General features: G+C 48.7%; 1 protein-coding gene across 13 annotated transcripts in view; it reads left to right on the top strand.

Annotated features, from left to right (window-relative positions):
- The window catches only part of LOC139235126 (ankyrin-1-like), a 303,602-nt gene that overhangs the window by 44,126 nt on the left and 241,472 nt on the right, over positions 1–18,004 (top strand). For 9 of the 13 annotated variants that reach the window (XM_070866331.1, XM_070866326.1, XM_070866327.1 and 6 more), the window contains exon 1: positions 93–427. The exons of 1 other annotated variant lie outside the window; for it this stretch is intronic. In XM_070866331.1, coding sequence (XP_070722432.1) covers positions 386–427 — 42 coding nt within the window. In that variant the 5' untranslated portion in view covers positions 93–385. Of the gene's footprint in view, positions 1–88; positions 428–18,004 lie in introns of those variants that run through there. 3 more of the 13 variants (XM_070866336.1, XM_070866332.1, XM_070866325.1) reach the window with 3 other exon arrangements.

Here is an 18,004-nt window from a genome sequence, read left to right as displayed (position 1 = left end):
TTGGGCTGTGGCCAAGCACAGGGCTCCGGGGGGGGGGGTGAAAGGGCAGTGTTTCTCCGGGCAATGCAGCCCAGACCTGCTGCAAGGCGGGGGCAGGTGGAGGCAGGGCAAGTTTATCCCGGTCTGAGCGGAATATCCCGGGAGTGTGGGCTTGGAGCTGAGCCACGCAGCGTTACAGGCTCGCTGGTGATCGGAACAGGAGCTACAATGGTCAGCCCCCAGTCTCTGTCTCACTGATCCCGGTGAAGCACAGGGGCAAATGATGGGCTGGTATTTTTAGCCCGGTTCCAATGTGACTGATTGTCAAGTTATTTTTCTTTTGGAGAAAAAAAAACGAAACAACGGGAGGCGAAGCAAAGCGAAGGGTCAGGTTTGAGCTGAGAGAATGGCGTGCCGGCCAGGCTCGGGGCGAGACAGGACACAAAGAGTGAGTACTGGGTGACTGAATTCCAGGGGGAGCCTCGGAAAACATCGCATGTGTGCTGCTGAAGGAATCCTTGGCAGGGGGGCTGTGGGAGTTTTTAAAGGTTAAAAAACCCCAACAAATCTCTGTTAAGCACAGACTGGGGGAGCAGCTTGCAGTGTTCCTGCACTGGCTCGCTCATTTTCTGAGAATATAGCTGTGTTGCGAGGGAGGGAGAGGGGCTGTGTCTTTTGCACAATAGTGTTCCTTCAAAAATAACATCCAAAATTGAAATGTAAAAAAAAAACCCTGAAAATACAGCAAGTGCAACAGCTCCTGGAAAGACACAAAGGGCAGGCTAAACAACGAGGGAAAAGTCGTTTGAAATGTCTTGGATGGGAAAGCTCCCTCAATATTGTCCTTGGAGGGGCCAGCTAGCTTCAGAAATAGATGTATGACAAGTAGCATTAAGTATTTATGTTATTTTAGCCTTGTCAATTTTTCAAAGCATTTCAGTTATTTTTTTTTTAAACCCATTTTCAGCAACAAAACAAATTGGTTTTAATACTGGGTAGTGGCAGAGACAGACATCTGTTGCAATTCGCGGTAGGTACATGATGGCAGGAATGAAAGTTCCTGGCAGATGTTCGCTGCCAGCTGTTGGTTTGGCAGAGGGCTGGGGCTCCTGTTGCGTGGGGGGGGGGGCTCGTTGCTTGCACAATGTGGTGCCCCCTGCCCTGACAGGGAGCGTCATCGTATTTGCAACCATTCAATGTATTGATGTTGTTGGACTGTCATTATACACAGGGTAGTCAACTCTGCATGGTTAAACTGAAGGCAGGGTCTTGATCATCATAGGCAGTCCCTCGGAATCGAGGAAGACTTGCTTCCACTTTAAAAATGATGGTCCGTGGGTGGCTCAACAGTCCAATACGAGAACCACAGTCCCTGTCACAGGTTGGACAGATAGTGGTTGAGGGAAGGGGAGGGTGGGACTGGTTTGCCGCGCGCTCCTTCCGCTGTCTGCGCTTGATTTCCGCACACTCTCGGCGACGAGACTCGAGGTGCTCAGTGCCCTCCCGGATGCACTTCCTCCACTTAGGGCGTTCTTTGGCCAGGGACTCCCAGGTGTCGGTGGGGATGTTGCACTTTATCAGGGAGGCTTTGAGGGTGTCCTTGTAACGTTTCCTCTGCCCACCTGGGGCTCGCCTGCCGTGGGCGAGTTCCGAGTAGAGCACTACGAGAGAGTCTCGTGTCTGTCATGCGGACAATGTGGCCTGCCCAGCGGAGCTGATCGAGTGTGGTCAGTGCTTCAATGCTGGGGATGTTGGCCTGGTCGAGGACACATGATGTTGGTGCGTCTGTCCTCCCAGGGGATTTGTAGGATCTTGCGGAGACATTGTTGTGGAAACATCGAGAAGGTGGGGTGTGGGGGAGGTGGTGGCGGGGTGGGGTGGGGGGGGGGTGCATTTGCCTTATTTCAACCTCAGTGTTCTCTCTCAGGCCAACTTCCCCAGCATCAACAACTTGTATTTATATAGTGCCTTTAACGTAGTAAAACGTCCCAAGGTGCTTCACAGGGAATGTTATAAGACAAAACAAATACATTTGACACTGAAATACATAAGAAGAAATTAGCACAGGTGACCAAAAGCCTGGTCAAAGAGGTAGGTTTTAAGGAGTGTCTTAAAGGAGGAAAGAGAGGTAGAGAGGCGGAGAAGTTTAGGGAGTGAGTTCCAGAGCTTGGGGCCCAGGCAGCTGAAGGCACGGCCACCGATGGTGGAGCGATTATAATCAGGGTGCTCAGGAGGGCAGAATTGGAGGAGCGCAGACATCTCGGGGGGTTGTAGCACTGGAGGAGATTACAGAGATAGGGAGGGGCGAGGGCATGGAGGGATTTGTAAACAAGAATGATCATTTTGAAATCGAGGCGTTGCTTAACCGGGAGCCAATGTAGGTCAGCGAGCACAGGGGAGATGGAAGGGTCACGTTGTCCGCATGCCGGGTATAAGCCTCCCGAAACACCCTTCAACCACCACTATCCCCACCTGTGGCAGAGTCTGTGGATCCCATGTAGGACTCATCAGTCACCTTCGAACTCACACTAGTAGAAGCAAGTCATCCTCGACTCCGAGGGACTGCCTAAGAAGCTTTCAATGTACACTTTCAAAAAAGTCAATGGATCATTGCAGGCAAGAAACGCTTGAATTTTGGCAGTGGATAGGAATTTTAATCTTAGAAAACCGTGACAAACCATTTCATAGAAGCCACTTGCAGCTGAAGTTGCTTAACTGTAGTCACTGCACTGTAAACATAGGCCTCCCTGGTCCCCTCCTGCTTCCTCCCTGACAAAGCATGGACAGTCATTGGCATCGTTGCTGTGGAAAGTGTAACTTTCCGAGGTGCTTTTCCAACACTTCTATGTGGTTCGATGACTTAGAGTGCCAGCTGTGGCTCAGTGGGCAGCACCCTTGCCTCTGGGTCAGAAAGTTGTGGGTTCAAGTCCCACCCCAGATACTTGAGCACAAAAATCTCTGCTGACACACCCAGTGCAGTGCTGAGGGAGTGCTGCACTGTTGGAGGTGCCATCTTTCGATGAGATGTTAAACTGAGGCCCCGTCTGCTCTCTCAGGTGAACAAAAAAGATCCCAGGGCACTATTTTGAAGAGGAGCAGGGGAGTTATCCCCGGTGTCCTGGGGCTAATATTTATCCCTCAATCAACATAACAAAAACAGATTATCTGGCCATTACCATGTTGCTGTTTGTGGGAGCTTGCTGTGCGCAAATTGGCTGTTCTGTACCTACATTACAACAGTGACAACACTCCAAAAAATACTCCATTGGCTGTGAAGCGCTTTGGAACATCTGGTGGTTGTGAAAGGCGCTATATAAATGCAAGTCTCTTTTTTCCAGTTCTAAGTCACAGTTCGAATGTGCAGAGCTTAATGTTTGAATTTACAGATCTTGGGAGCTTGAAAAATCTCAGTACATTAAAAAAAACTGTCTTCCTTTACTTTCCTTTATCATTGATTTATGGCCTTATTAAGTCCTTTGCACACCCTCCAAGATGTTGCTTATATGAGGGGCCAGTAAAATTAATGTGTCATCGAACTCCCAAACTAGAAATACCTTCCACTGGGGCCTCTCTGACAAGGCGGTTGGAGTAAAAGAGTAAGTTAGTCTTGCTGCAATTGTACAGGGCGTTGGTGAGACCACACCTGGGGTACTGTGCACAGTTTTAGTCTCCGTATCTAAGGAAGGATATACTTGCCTTGGAGGTGGTACAACTCAACTGATTCCTGGGATGAGAGGGTTGTCCTATGAGGAGAGATTGTGTAGATTGGGCCAATACTCTCTGGAGTTTAGAAGAATGAGAGGTGATCTTATTGAAACATGTGCTATTCTGAGGGGGATTGACAGGGTAGATGCTGAGAGCTTATTTCCCCCGGGCTGGGGAGTCTAGAACCAGGAGGCACAGTCTCAGGATAAGGGGTCGGCCATTTAAGACTGAGATGAGGAGGAATTTCTTCACTCAGAGGGTGGTGAATGTTTGGAATTCTCTGCCCCAGAGGGCTGTGGAGGCTCAGTCGTTGAGTATATTCAAGGCTGAGATCATTAGATTTTTGGAGTCTAGGAGAATCGAGGGATATGGGGATCGGGCGGGAAAGTGGAGTTAAGGTCGATGATCAGCCAGGGTCTTATTAAATGGCGGAGCAGGCTCGAGGGGCCGTATGGCCTACTCCTGCGCCTATTTCTTATGTTCTTATATAAGACTGGTTCCATTGGTAGAGTTGCGTTGTGTCTATTCTGGCCCATTCGTTGACCACTTGGCAATTTGCAGACAGTTTGTTGTGAGTGGGCACACAACGTACAGACAGATTATCCCCTCCGTGCATGCTCAAGGCCTCTACTTTGTGTGAAACTTTGAACGTCGCTGTGTAACTGTGATTATCTGTGGCATCTAGTTTCGGAGGAGTCCGCTGCATCCTATCATGTGACTGGGGTGATGGGCGGGTGTTCGGTGGGCCACCCAATCAGCAGAAGAGCTATAAAAAGGCCAGGAGGCCTGAGAAATTTATGACTAGGACTGATTTATCTAGAACTGCATCCCCTTTGGAATTTTTTGAGGATGTTTCCAGTAAAGTGGACAAAGGAGAACCAGTTGATGTGGTATATTTGGACTTTCAGAAGGCTTTCGACAAGGTCCCACACAAGAGATTAATGTGCAAAGTTAAAGCACATGGGATTGGGGGTAGTGTGCTGACGTGGATTGAGAACTGGTTGTCAGACAGAAAGCAAAGAGTAGGAGTAAATGGGTACTTTTCAGAATGGCAGGCAGTGACTTGTGGGGTACCGCAAGGTTCTGTGCTGGGGCTCCAGCTGTTTACATTGTACATTAATGATTTAGACGAGGGGATTAAATATAGTATCTCCAAATTTGCGGATGACACTAAGTTGGGTGGCAGTGTGAGCTGCGAGGAGGATGCTATGAGGCTGCAGAGTGACTTGGATAGGTTAGGTGAGTGGGCAAATGCATGGCAGAAGAAGTATAATGTGGATAAATGTGAGGTTATCCACTTTGGTGGTAAAAACAGAGAGACAGACTATTATCTGAATGGTGACAGATTAGGAAAAGGGGAGGTGCAAAGAGACCTGGGTGTCATGGTACATCAGTCATTGAAGGTTGGCATGCAGGTACAGCAGGCGGTTAAGAAAGCAAATGGCATGTTGGCCTTCATAGCAAGGGGATTTGAGTACAGGGGCAGGGAGGTGTTGCTACAGTTGTACAGGGCCTTGGTGAGGCCACACCTGGAGTATTGTGTACAGTTTTGGTCTCCTAACTTGAGGAAGGACATTCTTGTTATTGAGGGAGTGCAGCGAAGATTCAGCAGACTGATTCCCGGGATGGTGGGACTGACCTATCAAGAAAGACTGGATCAACTGGGCTTGTATTCACTGGAGTTCAGAAGAATGAGAGGGGACCTCATAGAAACGTTTAAAATTCTGACGGGTTTAGACAGGTTAGATGCAGGAAGAATGTTCCCAATGTTGGGGAAGTCCAGAACCAGGGGTCACAGTCTAAGGATAAGGGGTAAGCCATTTAGGACCGAGATGAGGAGAAACTTCTTCACCCAGAGTGGTGAACCTGTGGAATTCTCTACCACAGAAAGTAGTTGAGGCCAATTCACTAAATATATTCAAAAGGGAGTTAGATGAAGTCCTTACTACTAGGGGGATCAAGGGGTATGGCGAGAAAGCAGGAAGGGGGTACTGAAGTTGCATGTTCAGCCATGAACTCATTGAATGGCGGTGCAGGCTAGAAGGGCTGAATGGCCTACTCCTGCACCTATTTTCTATGTTTCTATGTTTCTATGTTACATCAGTGTCATGCAACATTGGTGAGGCCACACCTGGAGTACTGCGTACAGTTTTGGTCTCCTTATTTAAGGAGGGATATACTTGCATTGGAGGCAGTTCAGAGAAGGTTCATAGGTTGATTCCTGGGATGAAGGGGTTGTCTTATGAGAAAAGGTTGAGCAGGTTGGGCCTATACTCATTGGCATTTAGAAGATTGAGAGGTGATCTTATTGAAACATATAAGATTCTGAGGGCATTTAATAGGGTAGATGCAGAGAGGATGTTTCCCCTCGTGGGGGAATCTAGAACTAGGAGCATAGTCTCAGAATAAGGGGCCGCCCATTTAAAACGGAAATGAGGAAGAATTTCTTCTCTCAGAGGGTTGTGAATCTTTGGAATTCTCTGCCCCAGAGAGCTGTGGGGGCTGGGTCATTGAATATATTTAAGGTGGAGATGGTCAGATTTTTGAACGAAAAGGGCATCAAAGGTTATGGGGAGCGGGCAGGGAAGTGGAGTTGAGGCCAAGATCAGATCAGCCATGATCTTATTGAATGGTGGAACAGGCTCGAGGGGCCAAATGGCTGACTCCTGCTCCCATGTTCTTATGTCAACCCAACCCTTCTGTCAAATTATTTGGCAGCAACTGAAAATATTTGTGCTGATTGTGCCATGATGTTCTGATATTCTTCAATTCACAGAGCGCGATGATCAGTGATAGGGTTTTAGTTGGGGACTTAAAATCTCTGAGTTTGGTAGAGGGACAAAGCATAATTGGCCAGAGTTCCGACTTCTGATCTGTTAAACTCTGGAAAGTGCTTGACCACAGATATTGCATGAAGAAATGGCTGGACTCCTGCAGTCAAATAGCACATGGCTGCTTGGGTTAGATTTCAGAGGGCTGTAAATGGACCCCAGTATGAGTCGGGCAAGAGAGCCCTGCAGACCTATCGGCGAATCTCAAGCCTGCTATCCAAAGGAAGGGTTCAGATATAGTCGCAAACAGCGAGAGCAAAGCTCAAGGGAGTTACTTTCTGACGCCTAACATTAGCTGCACATGGTCTGCTTAGATATTGTCTGCTGTTGTTTATCCTGTAATCTGTGCAAAATATTTTTCAGTGAAAGTACTTTGTGAACCCAATAAAAAGAAAAAGAACTTGCATTTATATAGCGCCTTTCACAACCTCAAAGCGCTTTATGACCAATTAAGTACTTTTGTAATTTAGTCACTATTGCAATGCAGGGAAATATAGTGGGGGAGACGTTTGCCTCCTTTGCATCTCCGGAGCGGCGATAACAGGGCGCTACCAGCCCTGCTACCGAACGCGGTGAGAGTCCCGACGCCCGCGAAATTGCCGTGGAAGTTTGCGGCGGCGGTAACCCCTAGCACCCGATCTCCTGCGCCCCAGAGGTCATGATGACATCCGGTGCGCAGCGCCCCGGTACCGCCCCGGACGCGAACTTCGGTTCCGCCCCCTGCAGCACCGCCGGAGCGTTGTCACCGGAAGCTGCAGGGGGCGGTGTTAGGAAGGCCGGCCGCTCGGCGAGCGGTATTTAAAGGTGATGGCGCTTTGGAAAGTTCAAAATTTGTTTGGAGCCCTTGGGTTCACTTTTTCGCCATTTTGTTCTGCCGCGATTGACCAGCCCTGTGCTCTGTTCGAATGCTCGGGGCCGATCGCCGTTGTTGGCGACGAGGGGAATCGTGTTAAGCAGAGCCTGCGGCGATGGCCGTTTCCTTTAAGGGAGGCAAGGAGCCTCCGATCCCGGTAGAGCTACACGGGACATTGTGCCGCGCTCTGCCGCGATCACCCCTGTTGCTGGCTCTAGCCCTCCTATGGAAGTGGTAGTACTTGAATTAGAGCTCCATTCCTGGAGCGCTAACCCGGTTGCATAACGCCCGGTGATATGTTTGCACCCCCACAAAAGCTATCACCCCAGACAGAGCACCATGCAATGTGTAAGTAGCCCAAATACTGAAATCTCTTAATTGCAATGGAGAAAATTAATTGTTGCATAATGTATTATTTATGAATTCTCATTTTCATTCGGAGGGATTTCTGTTACCATGAAGCTGCTATCTCCAGTCCTTTTATACTACTCTTTGGCTAAGTATTAATGAGGGATATTTTTCTCTGGTCTTGAAAACCAGTATCAAAATAAAACAGGGAAGCCCTAACCCTAACACCAGTTTTTTCACTAACCTTACTGAGTGGGGAAAATGTGCCCCAACATGAGGAGTTCACACAACGTTATTTTCTGCACTTGTGTTTGGCAGCGGCGATTCCCCAACCTCTGTTGTTTCTCCTGACATGGCCACTTCGCAATGCCCGCCTGGCTCAGTTGGTAGCACTCTTAACTCGAAGTCGGAAGGTTGTGGGATCAAGCTTAATCACAGCTGTCACGCCAATGTCACACAGAGGGATGTTGAGTTGTGAGAGGTGATGTCTTTCAGATGAAACTCGAAGCAAGTTACCATAAGCCAGATGGATGTAAATGATCCCTGGGAATAATAAAAGAAAGAAAGACTTGCATTTATATAGCACCTTTCATAACCACCGGACGTCTCAAAGCGCTTTACAGCCAATTAAGTACGTTCGGAGTGTAGTCACTGCTATAATGTTGTAAACGCGGCAGCCAATTTGTGCACAGCAAGCTCCCACGAACACCAATGTGATAATGACCAAATAATATGTTTTTGTTATGTTGATTGAGGGATAAATATTGGCCCCAGGATAACTCCCCTGCTCTTCTTCGAATTAGTACCATGGGATCTTTTTTGTCCACCTGTGAGAACAGTCGGGGCCTCGGTTTAACGTCTCCTCCGAAAGAAGATCAGTGCCTGGCCAACATTCGTGCCCCAACCAGCACCAACAGCAACAGATCATGTAGTTATCCATCTCATTCTGGTTTGTGGGACCTTGCTGTGCGTAAAATGGCCGCAGGTAGAATGTGGTCGCAGGTTTGCATGGGATGCTCAATCGGCACACTCTTCCACAGTTGGAGCAGGGCAGCTATAAGATTGAGATATGGATAGATGTGGCATGTGCTTGCTAGTTTGTTGTGTTAGGCAGTGCTGAATTTGCTGCAATTCTCTGCACTGAATTTGGCAGAACAGAGGCAACCCTAGAAATCAACTGCACATCAGCATTGTGAAATGAGAATCCACACAAAATATTTTGCTCATTTCGCTCTGTAATATTGGTGACTGACACGGTGTGCCCCTGAGGCCCCCAGTTTCTGATACAGGAGGGTGTGCCCCTGAGGCCCCCAGTTTCTGATACAGGAATGAAAACCCGGTCGTTACTTAAAAAAACATTTGTTCCTGGGATGTGGGCATCGCTTATTGCCTGTAATGTATGAACCAGTGAGTGTGCTCACAGGTTTGTAGAGCTGTTGCACTGTGAGTGGCTCAGCTAGTCACGGGATGTTCACATGACCCAATAAAACCCCAGCCAGTTGGGTCTACGTCATCCACGATGAGGCATGCAGTTTTGAGCCTAGTGGATGAACTGGTAGTGTTCAATTTATAAACCTTTGTTAATAAATCAACTAGTCCTTAATAGCAATGTGTTGCTATGAATTCTTAAGCAAAGAACCCATGAAGCAAATACATTTATTGCCCATCCCTAATTGCCCCTTGAGAAGGTGGTGGTGAGCCGCCTTCTTGAACCGCTGCAGTCCGTGTGGTGAAGGTGCTCCCACAGTGCTGTTAGGGAGGGAGTTCCAGGATTTTGACCCAGCGACGATGAAGGAACGGCCAATATATTTCCAGGTCGGGATGGTGTGTGACTGGGAGGGGAACGTGGAGGTGGTGGTGTTCCCATGCGCCTGCTGCCCTTGTCCTTCTAGGTGGTAGAGGTCGTGAGTTTGGGAGGTGCTGCCGAAGAAGCCTTGGCGAGTTGCTGCAGTGCATCTTGTAGATGGTACACACTGCAGCCAGGGGGCGCCGGTGGTGGAGGGAGTGAGTGTTGAAGGTGGTGGGTAGGGAGCCAATCAACTTACCTTTTGCATTGAACAGGACGAGGGCTAGAGGTGGATCTCAGACTGCAGATTGAGATTATCACTGGCCCCAGAGGGTTAACCAGTTTTGAGCACACACTGAATAATTGACGATTTGGGTTTTTAATAGTAAAGGAGGTTTGTTTTCAGTGCCAGGTTCCATTAAATTTTCAAGCCAAAAGTAGAACATGATTTTTCATTTAATTTGCCAGAACTACCATCAGAGGCTAAAGCTTTAAGCAATGTAACTGCAGAAAGCAAATCAAGAGCTGAGTCACTGCAAAAATAAATGTATTCCGGCTTTGAGAGTGGGACTACACTTTTGTTTTATTCAGAAGCTGTAAGTTTTGCAGTCCAGAACATCTTTTTCCCCCACACAGAGTATCTGACGTGCAACGAAACGCATCACTACTCTTTCGAGTTTCCAAAGACTTGACTGAGAAATCCACAGAGGTAAACTTTCCATTTGTCTGCTATGGAATAACTTAGGCTGACACTCCAGTGCAGTGCTGAGGGAGTGCTGCACTGTCAGAGGCGCCATCTTTCAGACGAGACGTTAAACCCCGAGGCCGCTCTGAGGTGGATGTAAAAGATCCCATGACTCTATTCTAAGAAGGACAGAGTTATTCTCCCCAGTGTCCTGGCCAATCTTTATTTCTCAATCAACATTACTAAAACAGATTATCTGATCATTTTCGCATTGCTGTGTGTGGGAGCTTGCTGTGTGCAAATTGGCTGCTGCATTTCACACATTACAACAGTGACTACACTCCAAAAGTACTTCATTGTCTGCAAAGTGCTTTGAGATGTCCGGTGGTCGTGAAAGGTGCTATATAAATGCAAGTTCTGTCTTGCTTTCCTCCAGCAAATGGCGGATCCACCTAGCGGATGGCATTCCGATTGACCTGCCCAAACTGCTGTATGATAATTGGGAGCACGGTGGTAGGTGCAATGGGGTTGATGGGATGGGGACCAGTGGGCAGCGATACCAGCTTTCTATCCTCCAGTGGTTTGCTATTGCAAGGTTCTCCAGACAAGACGAACCCGTTACAGCTCTCACAAGGAGATCTGACTGACAGACTGCTCTGGAAGGCAAATCAATCAGAAGAGGTTTTGTTCTGTGAAAGGTCGGGTGTATGGATTACACTGTGAAGTAACAGTGATTCTCTGCGTATAACTTGTCTGTAGTGCTTCGAGGCCAATTCTGCCAATCACTCTGAGGCTGAAGTTTGGTTTATTTGAAGCCATAATTGGCCTTGCTTTGCTCACCACAGCAGGGTTGGGAGGGGAGGGGAGGATTAGCACACCATATTTCTCATCATCATCATAGGCAGTCCCTCGGAATTGAGGAAGACTTGCTTCCACTCTAAAAGTGAGTTCTTGGGTGACTGAACAGTCCACTACAGGAATTACAGTCTCTGTCACAGGTGGGACTGGTTTGCCGCACGCTCCTTCCGCTGCCTGCGCTTGCTTTCTGCATGCTCTCGGCGATGAGACTCGAGGTGCTCAACGCTCTCCCGGATGCTCTTCCTCCACTTAGGGCGGTCTTTGGCCAGGGACTCCCAGGTGACAGTGGGGATGTTGCACTTTATCAGGGAGGCTCTGAGGATGTCCTTGCAACGTTTCCTCTGCCCACCTGGGGCTCGTTTGCCGTGTAGGAGTTCCGAGTAGAGCGCTTGCTTTGGGAGTCTTGTGTCTGGCATGCGGACAATGTGACCTGCCCAACGGAGCTGGTCGAGTGTGGTCAGTGCTTCGATGCTGGGGACGTTGGCCTGATCGAGGACGCTAATGTTGGTGTGTCTGTCCTCCTGTGGATTTGCAGGATCTTGCGGTGACATCGTTGGTGGTTTTTCTGCACCATATTTCTGCACATTCATTGGCTGCTGGTACTGAGGATATCGGAGTGTTGCATAACAATGCAGTGTAGGAGTGTTATATAATAAAATGCTTTGACTGGATGAGGTAAGCATCGACACTGCCTGACTGCAAGTGGCTCTTGTATATAATAGAATACAATCTCTCATATTTAGTGGCTTTGCTCTGCATAAAATGGTTACCTTGCTCGCATACATAGTAAGAGTGACTGCACTTCAAAGCCATTCATTGTATGTAAAGCGCTTTGAGATGTCCCAAGGGATGCGATCAAGTGCTTTATAAAGGCAACTTATTTCGGTCTGCTTTCTTCGGTCCAGCATTGTTCTCTCTCGACTTCTGACAACTGAAATGCCAGAATTCAGATGGAAAGCATTAGGCTTCCCCATTTGTCGACACTCTAAAAAAGAGGTTAAAGTAAGACAGACTTGCGCCTTTCACGACCACCGGTGTCTCAAAGCGCTTTACAGCCAATGAAGCACTTTTGGAGTGTAGTCACTGTTGTAATGTGGGAAACGCGGCAGCTAATTTGCGCACAGCAAGCTCCCACAAACAGCAATGTGATAATGACCAGATAATCTTTTTTGTTATGTTGATAAAGGGTTAAATATTGGCCCCAGGACACCGGGGATAACTCCCCTGCTCTTCTTCAAAATAGTGCCATGGGATATTTTACATCGATTTGAGAGAGCAGACGGGGCCTCGGTTTAATGTCTTAGCCAAAAGTCAGCACCTCCGACAGTGCAGCACTCCCTCAGCACTGCACTGGAGTGTCAGCCTAGATTTTTTTTGTGCTACAAGTTCCTGGAGTGGGACTTGAACCCATAACCTTCTGACTTAGAAGGCGAGAGTGCTGCCCACTGAGCCACAGTTGACAACTGGTCCACTGCCAGAAAATGGGCTTGAAGGTGACGGAAATAAATGTCGGCCAGAATGATTAAACGGTTTGTGATGGTATGTTTTTCAGTACACAGTCAGAATAATTGGAGGAAGCTTTTAGTTGCAATGTTTTTGCAAGTTTTCCTTGCCCTCCTCAGGAGTTTTTGGATTGGGTTTGGACAGTGTGGTTATGTGCGGCACATTGAAGGCCAATGGCTGTCTGCATTCTTGTTCCATGGTGGCTTCTTGAGTTCTAATCTAGCTCCCTAAGTCAGAGGTGCATCTGGTTCTCAACGTTATATCTCACGCCTCATGTCTGTTTATTGTTGTCCTAATTAAGTCACTGCACGGTTATTTGCTGTGAGTGCATTTGCCTGCGAGATCAGAAAAACTCTTGTCCGGGATAAGTAAGGTTAATGACAACAACAACAACTTATATTTATATAGTGCCTTTAACGTGGTAGGGTGGTGAATCTGTCGCATTCTCTACCACAGAAGGCTGTGGAGGCCAAGTCACTGAATATATTTAAGAGGGAGATAGAGAGATTTCTAGAAACAAAAGGCAGTAAGGGGTATGGGGAAAAAGCGGGAATATGGTGTTGAGATAGAGGGTCAGCCATGATCATATTGAATGGTGGTGCAGGCTCGAAGGGCCGAATGGCCTACCACTGCTATTTTCTATGTTTCTAAGGCGCGTCACAGGAGTATTATAAGACAAAAATGTGACACCGAGCCACATAAGGCGAAATTAATGCAGATGACCAAAAGCTTGGTCAACGAGGTAAGTGCATCTTAAAGGCGGAAAGAGAGGCAGAGAGGTTTAGGGAGGGAGTTCCAGAGCTTGGGGCCCAGGCAACAGAAGGCACGGTATATAATCAGCGAATGGGAAGACAGAGAAGCAGCGAGAGCATTGAAGCAGACCTGCATTCTGGGCCATGCCCAGGGATTTCTAAACAGCAGCTGATCCAGAACTTTATGCCCAAATCCGCGCCCGCAGGCATCACCCCTGTCCTCATCAGCTCGACCAACTCCGTGTCTCCCAGTGACTCAACTCCACGATCCCCGTCCCCATTTACAAACCCCTCCGTAGCCTCGCCCCACAATGTCTGGGTAATCTCCAGCCCCTTCTGCCCACTCTGAGGCCAGGGCTCTCAGCTCGTGCTTTCTGGAACTCTCCCGCTCCACCTCATAACTTTTATGGGTTATGGGGAGCGGGCGGGGAAGTTGAGCTGAGGCCAAGATCAGAGCAGCCACGATCTCATTGTCTGGCGGAGCGGGCTCGAGGGACCAAATGGCCGACTCCTGCTCCTATTTCTTATCTTATGTTTTCTCCCTACTTTAAGGACTTGCTAAGATGCCTATGTCTTCCTTCGGTCTCTCCTCTCTGCCCCCGCCCTTCCATCATCTCCTGTTCGCCATCCCGTGTGTAAAGCTGTCATTTCCCTGAGTGCTATTTGAATGTAAGTTGTCACTGTCATAATACCATGATGTGTGTTTTCCTGGAACCTACTTGACAGCAGAGCCGGGTGGAATGACAGCACCAGCAGGGTGTCTGTCATATTGAATTTTGAAAGCTGGGATCTAAATAGGATCGTTACCGAAGAATAAAATACAGTAACCCCTTACAGTGCTCATTGAAACAACTGTCAGAGTTTGGAAGGGGGGTTGGGGCTGGGGGGTTGCCTTGGTGGGCAGTCCTGGTGCTGATTCTGGGAGTCGATAGCCAGGCCCCAGCAGATTGGTTTTTCAGCCGTGCTTCCATCCTGTTCCCCGCGCTGTGTATATAGCACTTCCTGCTTCCTGACTGTGTCTTGAATAAAGAATTTGACCAGATATTTTAAGCTTCAAGTAATGTGTGACCGTAATCCTTGATTACTGGTCTCCAGAGAACCGCTCCAGCCTGTGAGGCATCCTTATGTACCGGTGCTCCCATGGGATTGTGGGATCCCTTGGGACTCCAGGGGATGAGCCCTCTGGTGGTTAAACAAGGTATTTACAGGTTTACATATATAACACTGACCACACGTCTCAATTCCAGCAACGTTCCAGCCCCAATCGTATCGCTCTGGCTGTTGCCATCAGCAACACCAACCTGCGCTGGATTTCCGGCTTTGATGATTTCGGGGCGGTAATGGCGGCGGGGCGGGAAAGTTAGTGCCCGGGAACAGTTTGCGCCTCAGTCAGTAACATTGGTCAGCTGGGCCCTGAGTCAGGGGGCGCAGCGCTAAGGGAGGCGTTGTACCCCTCTCTCGGGGCGTTAGGATGGGAAACTCCCGAGCTAAAGAGCCGGGCCGGGAGCGCTTCCAGAGATGTCGGTGGGGGGGGGGGGGGAGCCTAAAAACAACATTCCCAAAACATTGCCCACGGCAACAGAACACAAATCGCAAAACAATATAAAAGAACAAACCATCGCCCTTACCTCAGGAGCCCATTACCCACCTCCTCGCTGTCGGGATGGTGGGCCCGCCCTGATTTCCCGGGCGGTCACTGCGGGGCGCGCTGCGGGGCGGACGGGTCGGGCAGGAGACAAAACTCGCGCCGGTGTCGCGACCAGGGGCGTTACACACCGGGCGCAGCTCTTCCGGGCCGTGCTGCTCCGCGCCGCCGCTAAACCGGACCCGAGGATCGCCGCGGGGCGCTGGAGGCTGACCGCCCGCCCAGAACTTCACCCCCGCCATTGCCCCCGCTCCGGGACGAGAAACGGAGCGTAGAAAGGCCGGAAATCCAGCACATATTATTTATAACTCGCCTTTAACGCAGTAAAACATCACATGGGGCTTCACAGGAGCGTTATAAAACAAAATGTGGCACCGAGCCACATAAGGTGATATTAGCGCAGGTGACGGTCACAGAGGTAGGTTTTAAGGAGCGTCTTGAGGGAGGAGAGCGAGGTAGAGAGGCGGAGAGGTTTAGGGAGGGAGTGCCAGAGCTTGGGGCCCAGGCAGCTGAAGGCACGGCCACCGATGATGGAGCGATTATAATCAGGGATGCTCAAGAGGGCAGAATTTGAGAAGCGCAGACATCTCGGGGGGGAGGTTGTGGGGTTGGAGGAGATTACAGAGATAGGGAGGGGCGAGGGCCATGGAGGGATTTGAAAACAAGGATGAGAGTTTTAAAATCTAGACGCTACTTAACCGGGAGCCAATGTAGGTCAGCGAGCACAGAGGGTGATGGGTGAGCGGGGCTTGGTGCGAGTTAGGACACAGGCAGCGAGCACAGGGGGTGATGGGTGAGCGGGGCTTGGTGCGAGTTAGGACACGGGCAGCGAGCACAGGGGGTGATTGGTGAGCGGGACTTGGTGCGAGTTAGGACACAGGCAGCGAGCACAGGGGGTGATGGGTGAGCGGGGCTTGGTGCGAGTTAGGACACAGGCAGCGAGCACAGGGGGTGATGGGTGAGCGGGACTTGGTGCGAGTTAGGACATGGGCAGTATAGCTTTGGATGACCTCAAGTTTACACAGGGCATTTTCATTTTCATCGAATAAATTCTGATTCATCGGCCATGCTAACAGTTTGTAAAGTTGACGTTGGAGAAGGTTATTTAGCAATGGGGGAAAAAATTTCATTCGCTGTTGCAGTGTTGAACCACTCATCAAAAAGGTTCGCCATTAGTGTATTTAATCGTATTGTTTGCAGCTGCAGCTGACATATCTTTGGCTGTTTTTTTTTTTAATCTATTTTTCTGGATCAATGTTTGTGGTCATTCAGGTGAGTGCTGGAAACACTTTGTATTTCAGGCTCCCACAGTCAGCCTCGAGCACTCTCAGACCAGGTTAGCTTCAGTTCGTGTTCCTTGACCCCAGCGGGGAGCCTCAGCCCAATTCTAAACAACACCGCAACACCACACCAGCCTCTCTGAGTGATTGTACCAAAGTGGAATGGGCAGCAACATTCCCATTCCTGTTCCCGTTCCCACACCATCCTCATGGAGTGAGATTAGCAGTTACTGCCACATTATGCAAGAAAGAAAGACTTGTATTTATATAGCGCCTTTCATGACCATCGCATGTCTTAAAGTGCTTTATAGCCAAAGAAGCATTTTTTGAAATGTAGTCACTGTTGTAATGTGGGCAACGCGGCAGCCATTTGCACACAGCAAGCTCCCACAAACAGCAATGTGATAATGACTAGATAAACTGTTTTAGATGATGGATGAGGGATAAATATTGGCCCAGGACACTGGGGATAACTCTCCCTGCTCTTCTTCGAAATAGTGCCATGGGATCTTTTACATCCAACCGAGAGAGCTTAACGTCTCATCCGAAAGATGGTCCCTCCAACAGTGCAGCACTCCCTCAATACTGCCCCTCTAACAGTTTGGCGCTCCCTCAGTATTGCCCCTCCGACAGTGCAGCGCTTCTTCAGTAACATAGAAACATAGAAAATAGGTGCAGGAGCAGGCCATTCAATATGATCATGGCTATTCATTCACCTCAGTACCTCTTTCCTGCTTTCTCTCCATACCCCTTGATCCCTTTAGCCATAAGGGCCATATCTAACTCCCTTTTGAATATATCTAATGAACTGGCCTCAACAACTTTCTGTGGTAGAGAATTCCACAGGTTAACCACTCTCTGAGTGAAGAATTTTCTCCTCATCTCGGTCCTAAATGGCTTATCCCTTATTCTTAGACTGTGACCCCTGGTTGTGGAACTCCCCAGCAACGGGAACATTCTTCCTGCCTCTAACCTGTCCAATCCTGTCAGAATTTTATATGTTTCTATGAGATTCTCTCTCATTCTTCTAAACTCCAGTGAATATAAGCCCACTGATCCATTCTCTCCTCATATGTCAGTCCTGCCATCCCGGGAATCAATCTGGTGAACCTTCGCTGTATTCCGTCAATAGCAAGAACGTCCTTCCTCAGATTAGGGGACCAAAACTGAACACACTATTCCAGGTGTGGCCTCACCAAGGCCCTGTACAACTGCAGTAAGACCTCCCTGCTCCTATATTCAAATCCTCTCGCTATGAAGGCCAACATGCCATTTGTCTTCTTCACCACCTGCAGTACCTGTATGCCAAACTTCAATGACTGACGTACCATGACACCCAGGTCTCGTTGCACCTCCCCTTTTCCTAATCTGTCACCATTCAGATAATATTCTGTCTTCCTGTTTTTGCCACCAAAGTAGATAACCTCACATTTATCTACATTATACTGCATCTGCCATGCATTTGCCTACTCACCTAACCTGTCCAAGTCACCCTGCAGCCTCTTATCATCCTCCTCACAGCTCACACCGCCACCCAGCTTAGTGTCATCTGCAAACTTGGAGATATTACATTCAATTCCTTCATCTAAATCATTAATGTATATTGTAAAGAGCTGGGGTCCCAGAACTGAGAAATAATAATTGATTCCAACATTTTTCCCACCACCGATGCCAGGCTAACCGGTCTATAATTCCCTGTTTTCTCTCTCCCTCCTTTCTTAAAAAGTGGTGTTACATTAGCTACCCTCCAGTCCATAGGAAATGATCCAGCTCCGCCAT

Source organism: Pristiophorus japonicus, chromosome 22, assembly GCF_044704955.1.
Source record: "Pristiophorus japonicus isolate sPriJap1 chromosome 22, sPriJap1.hap1, whole genome shotgun sequence".
Classification (NCBI taxonomy): Eukaryota; Metazoa; Chordata; class Chondrichthyes; family Pristiophoridae; genus Pristiophorus; species Pristiophorus japonicus.
This window is presented reverse-complemented; position numbering and strand designations above follow the sequence as displayed.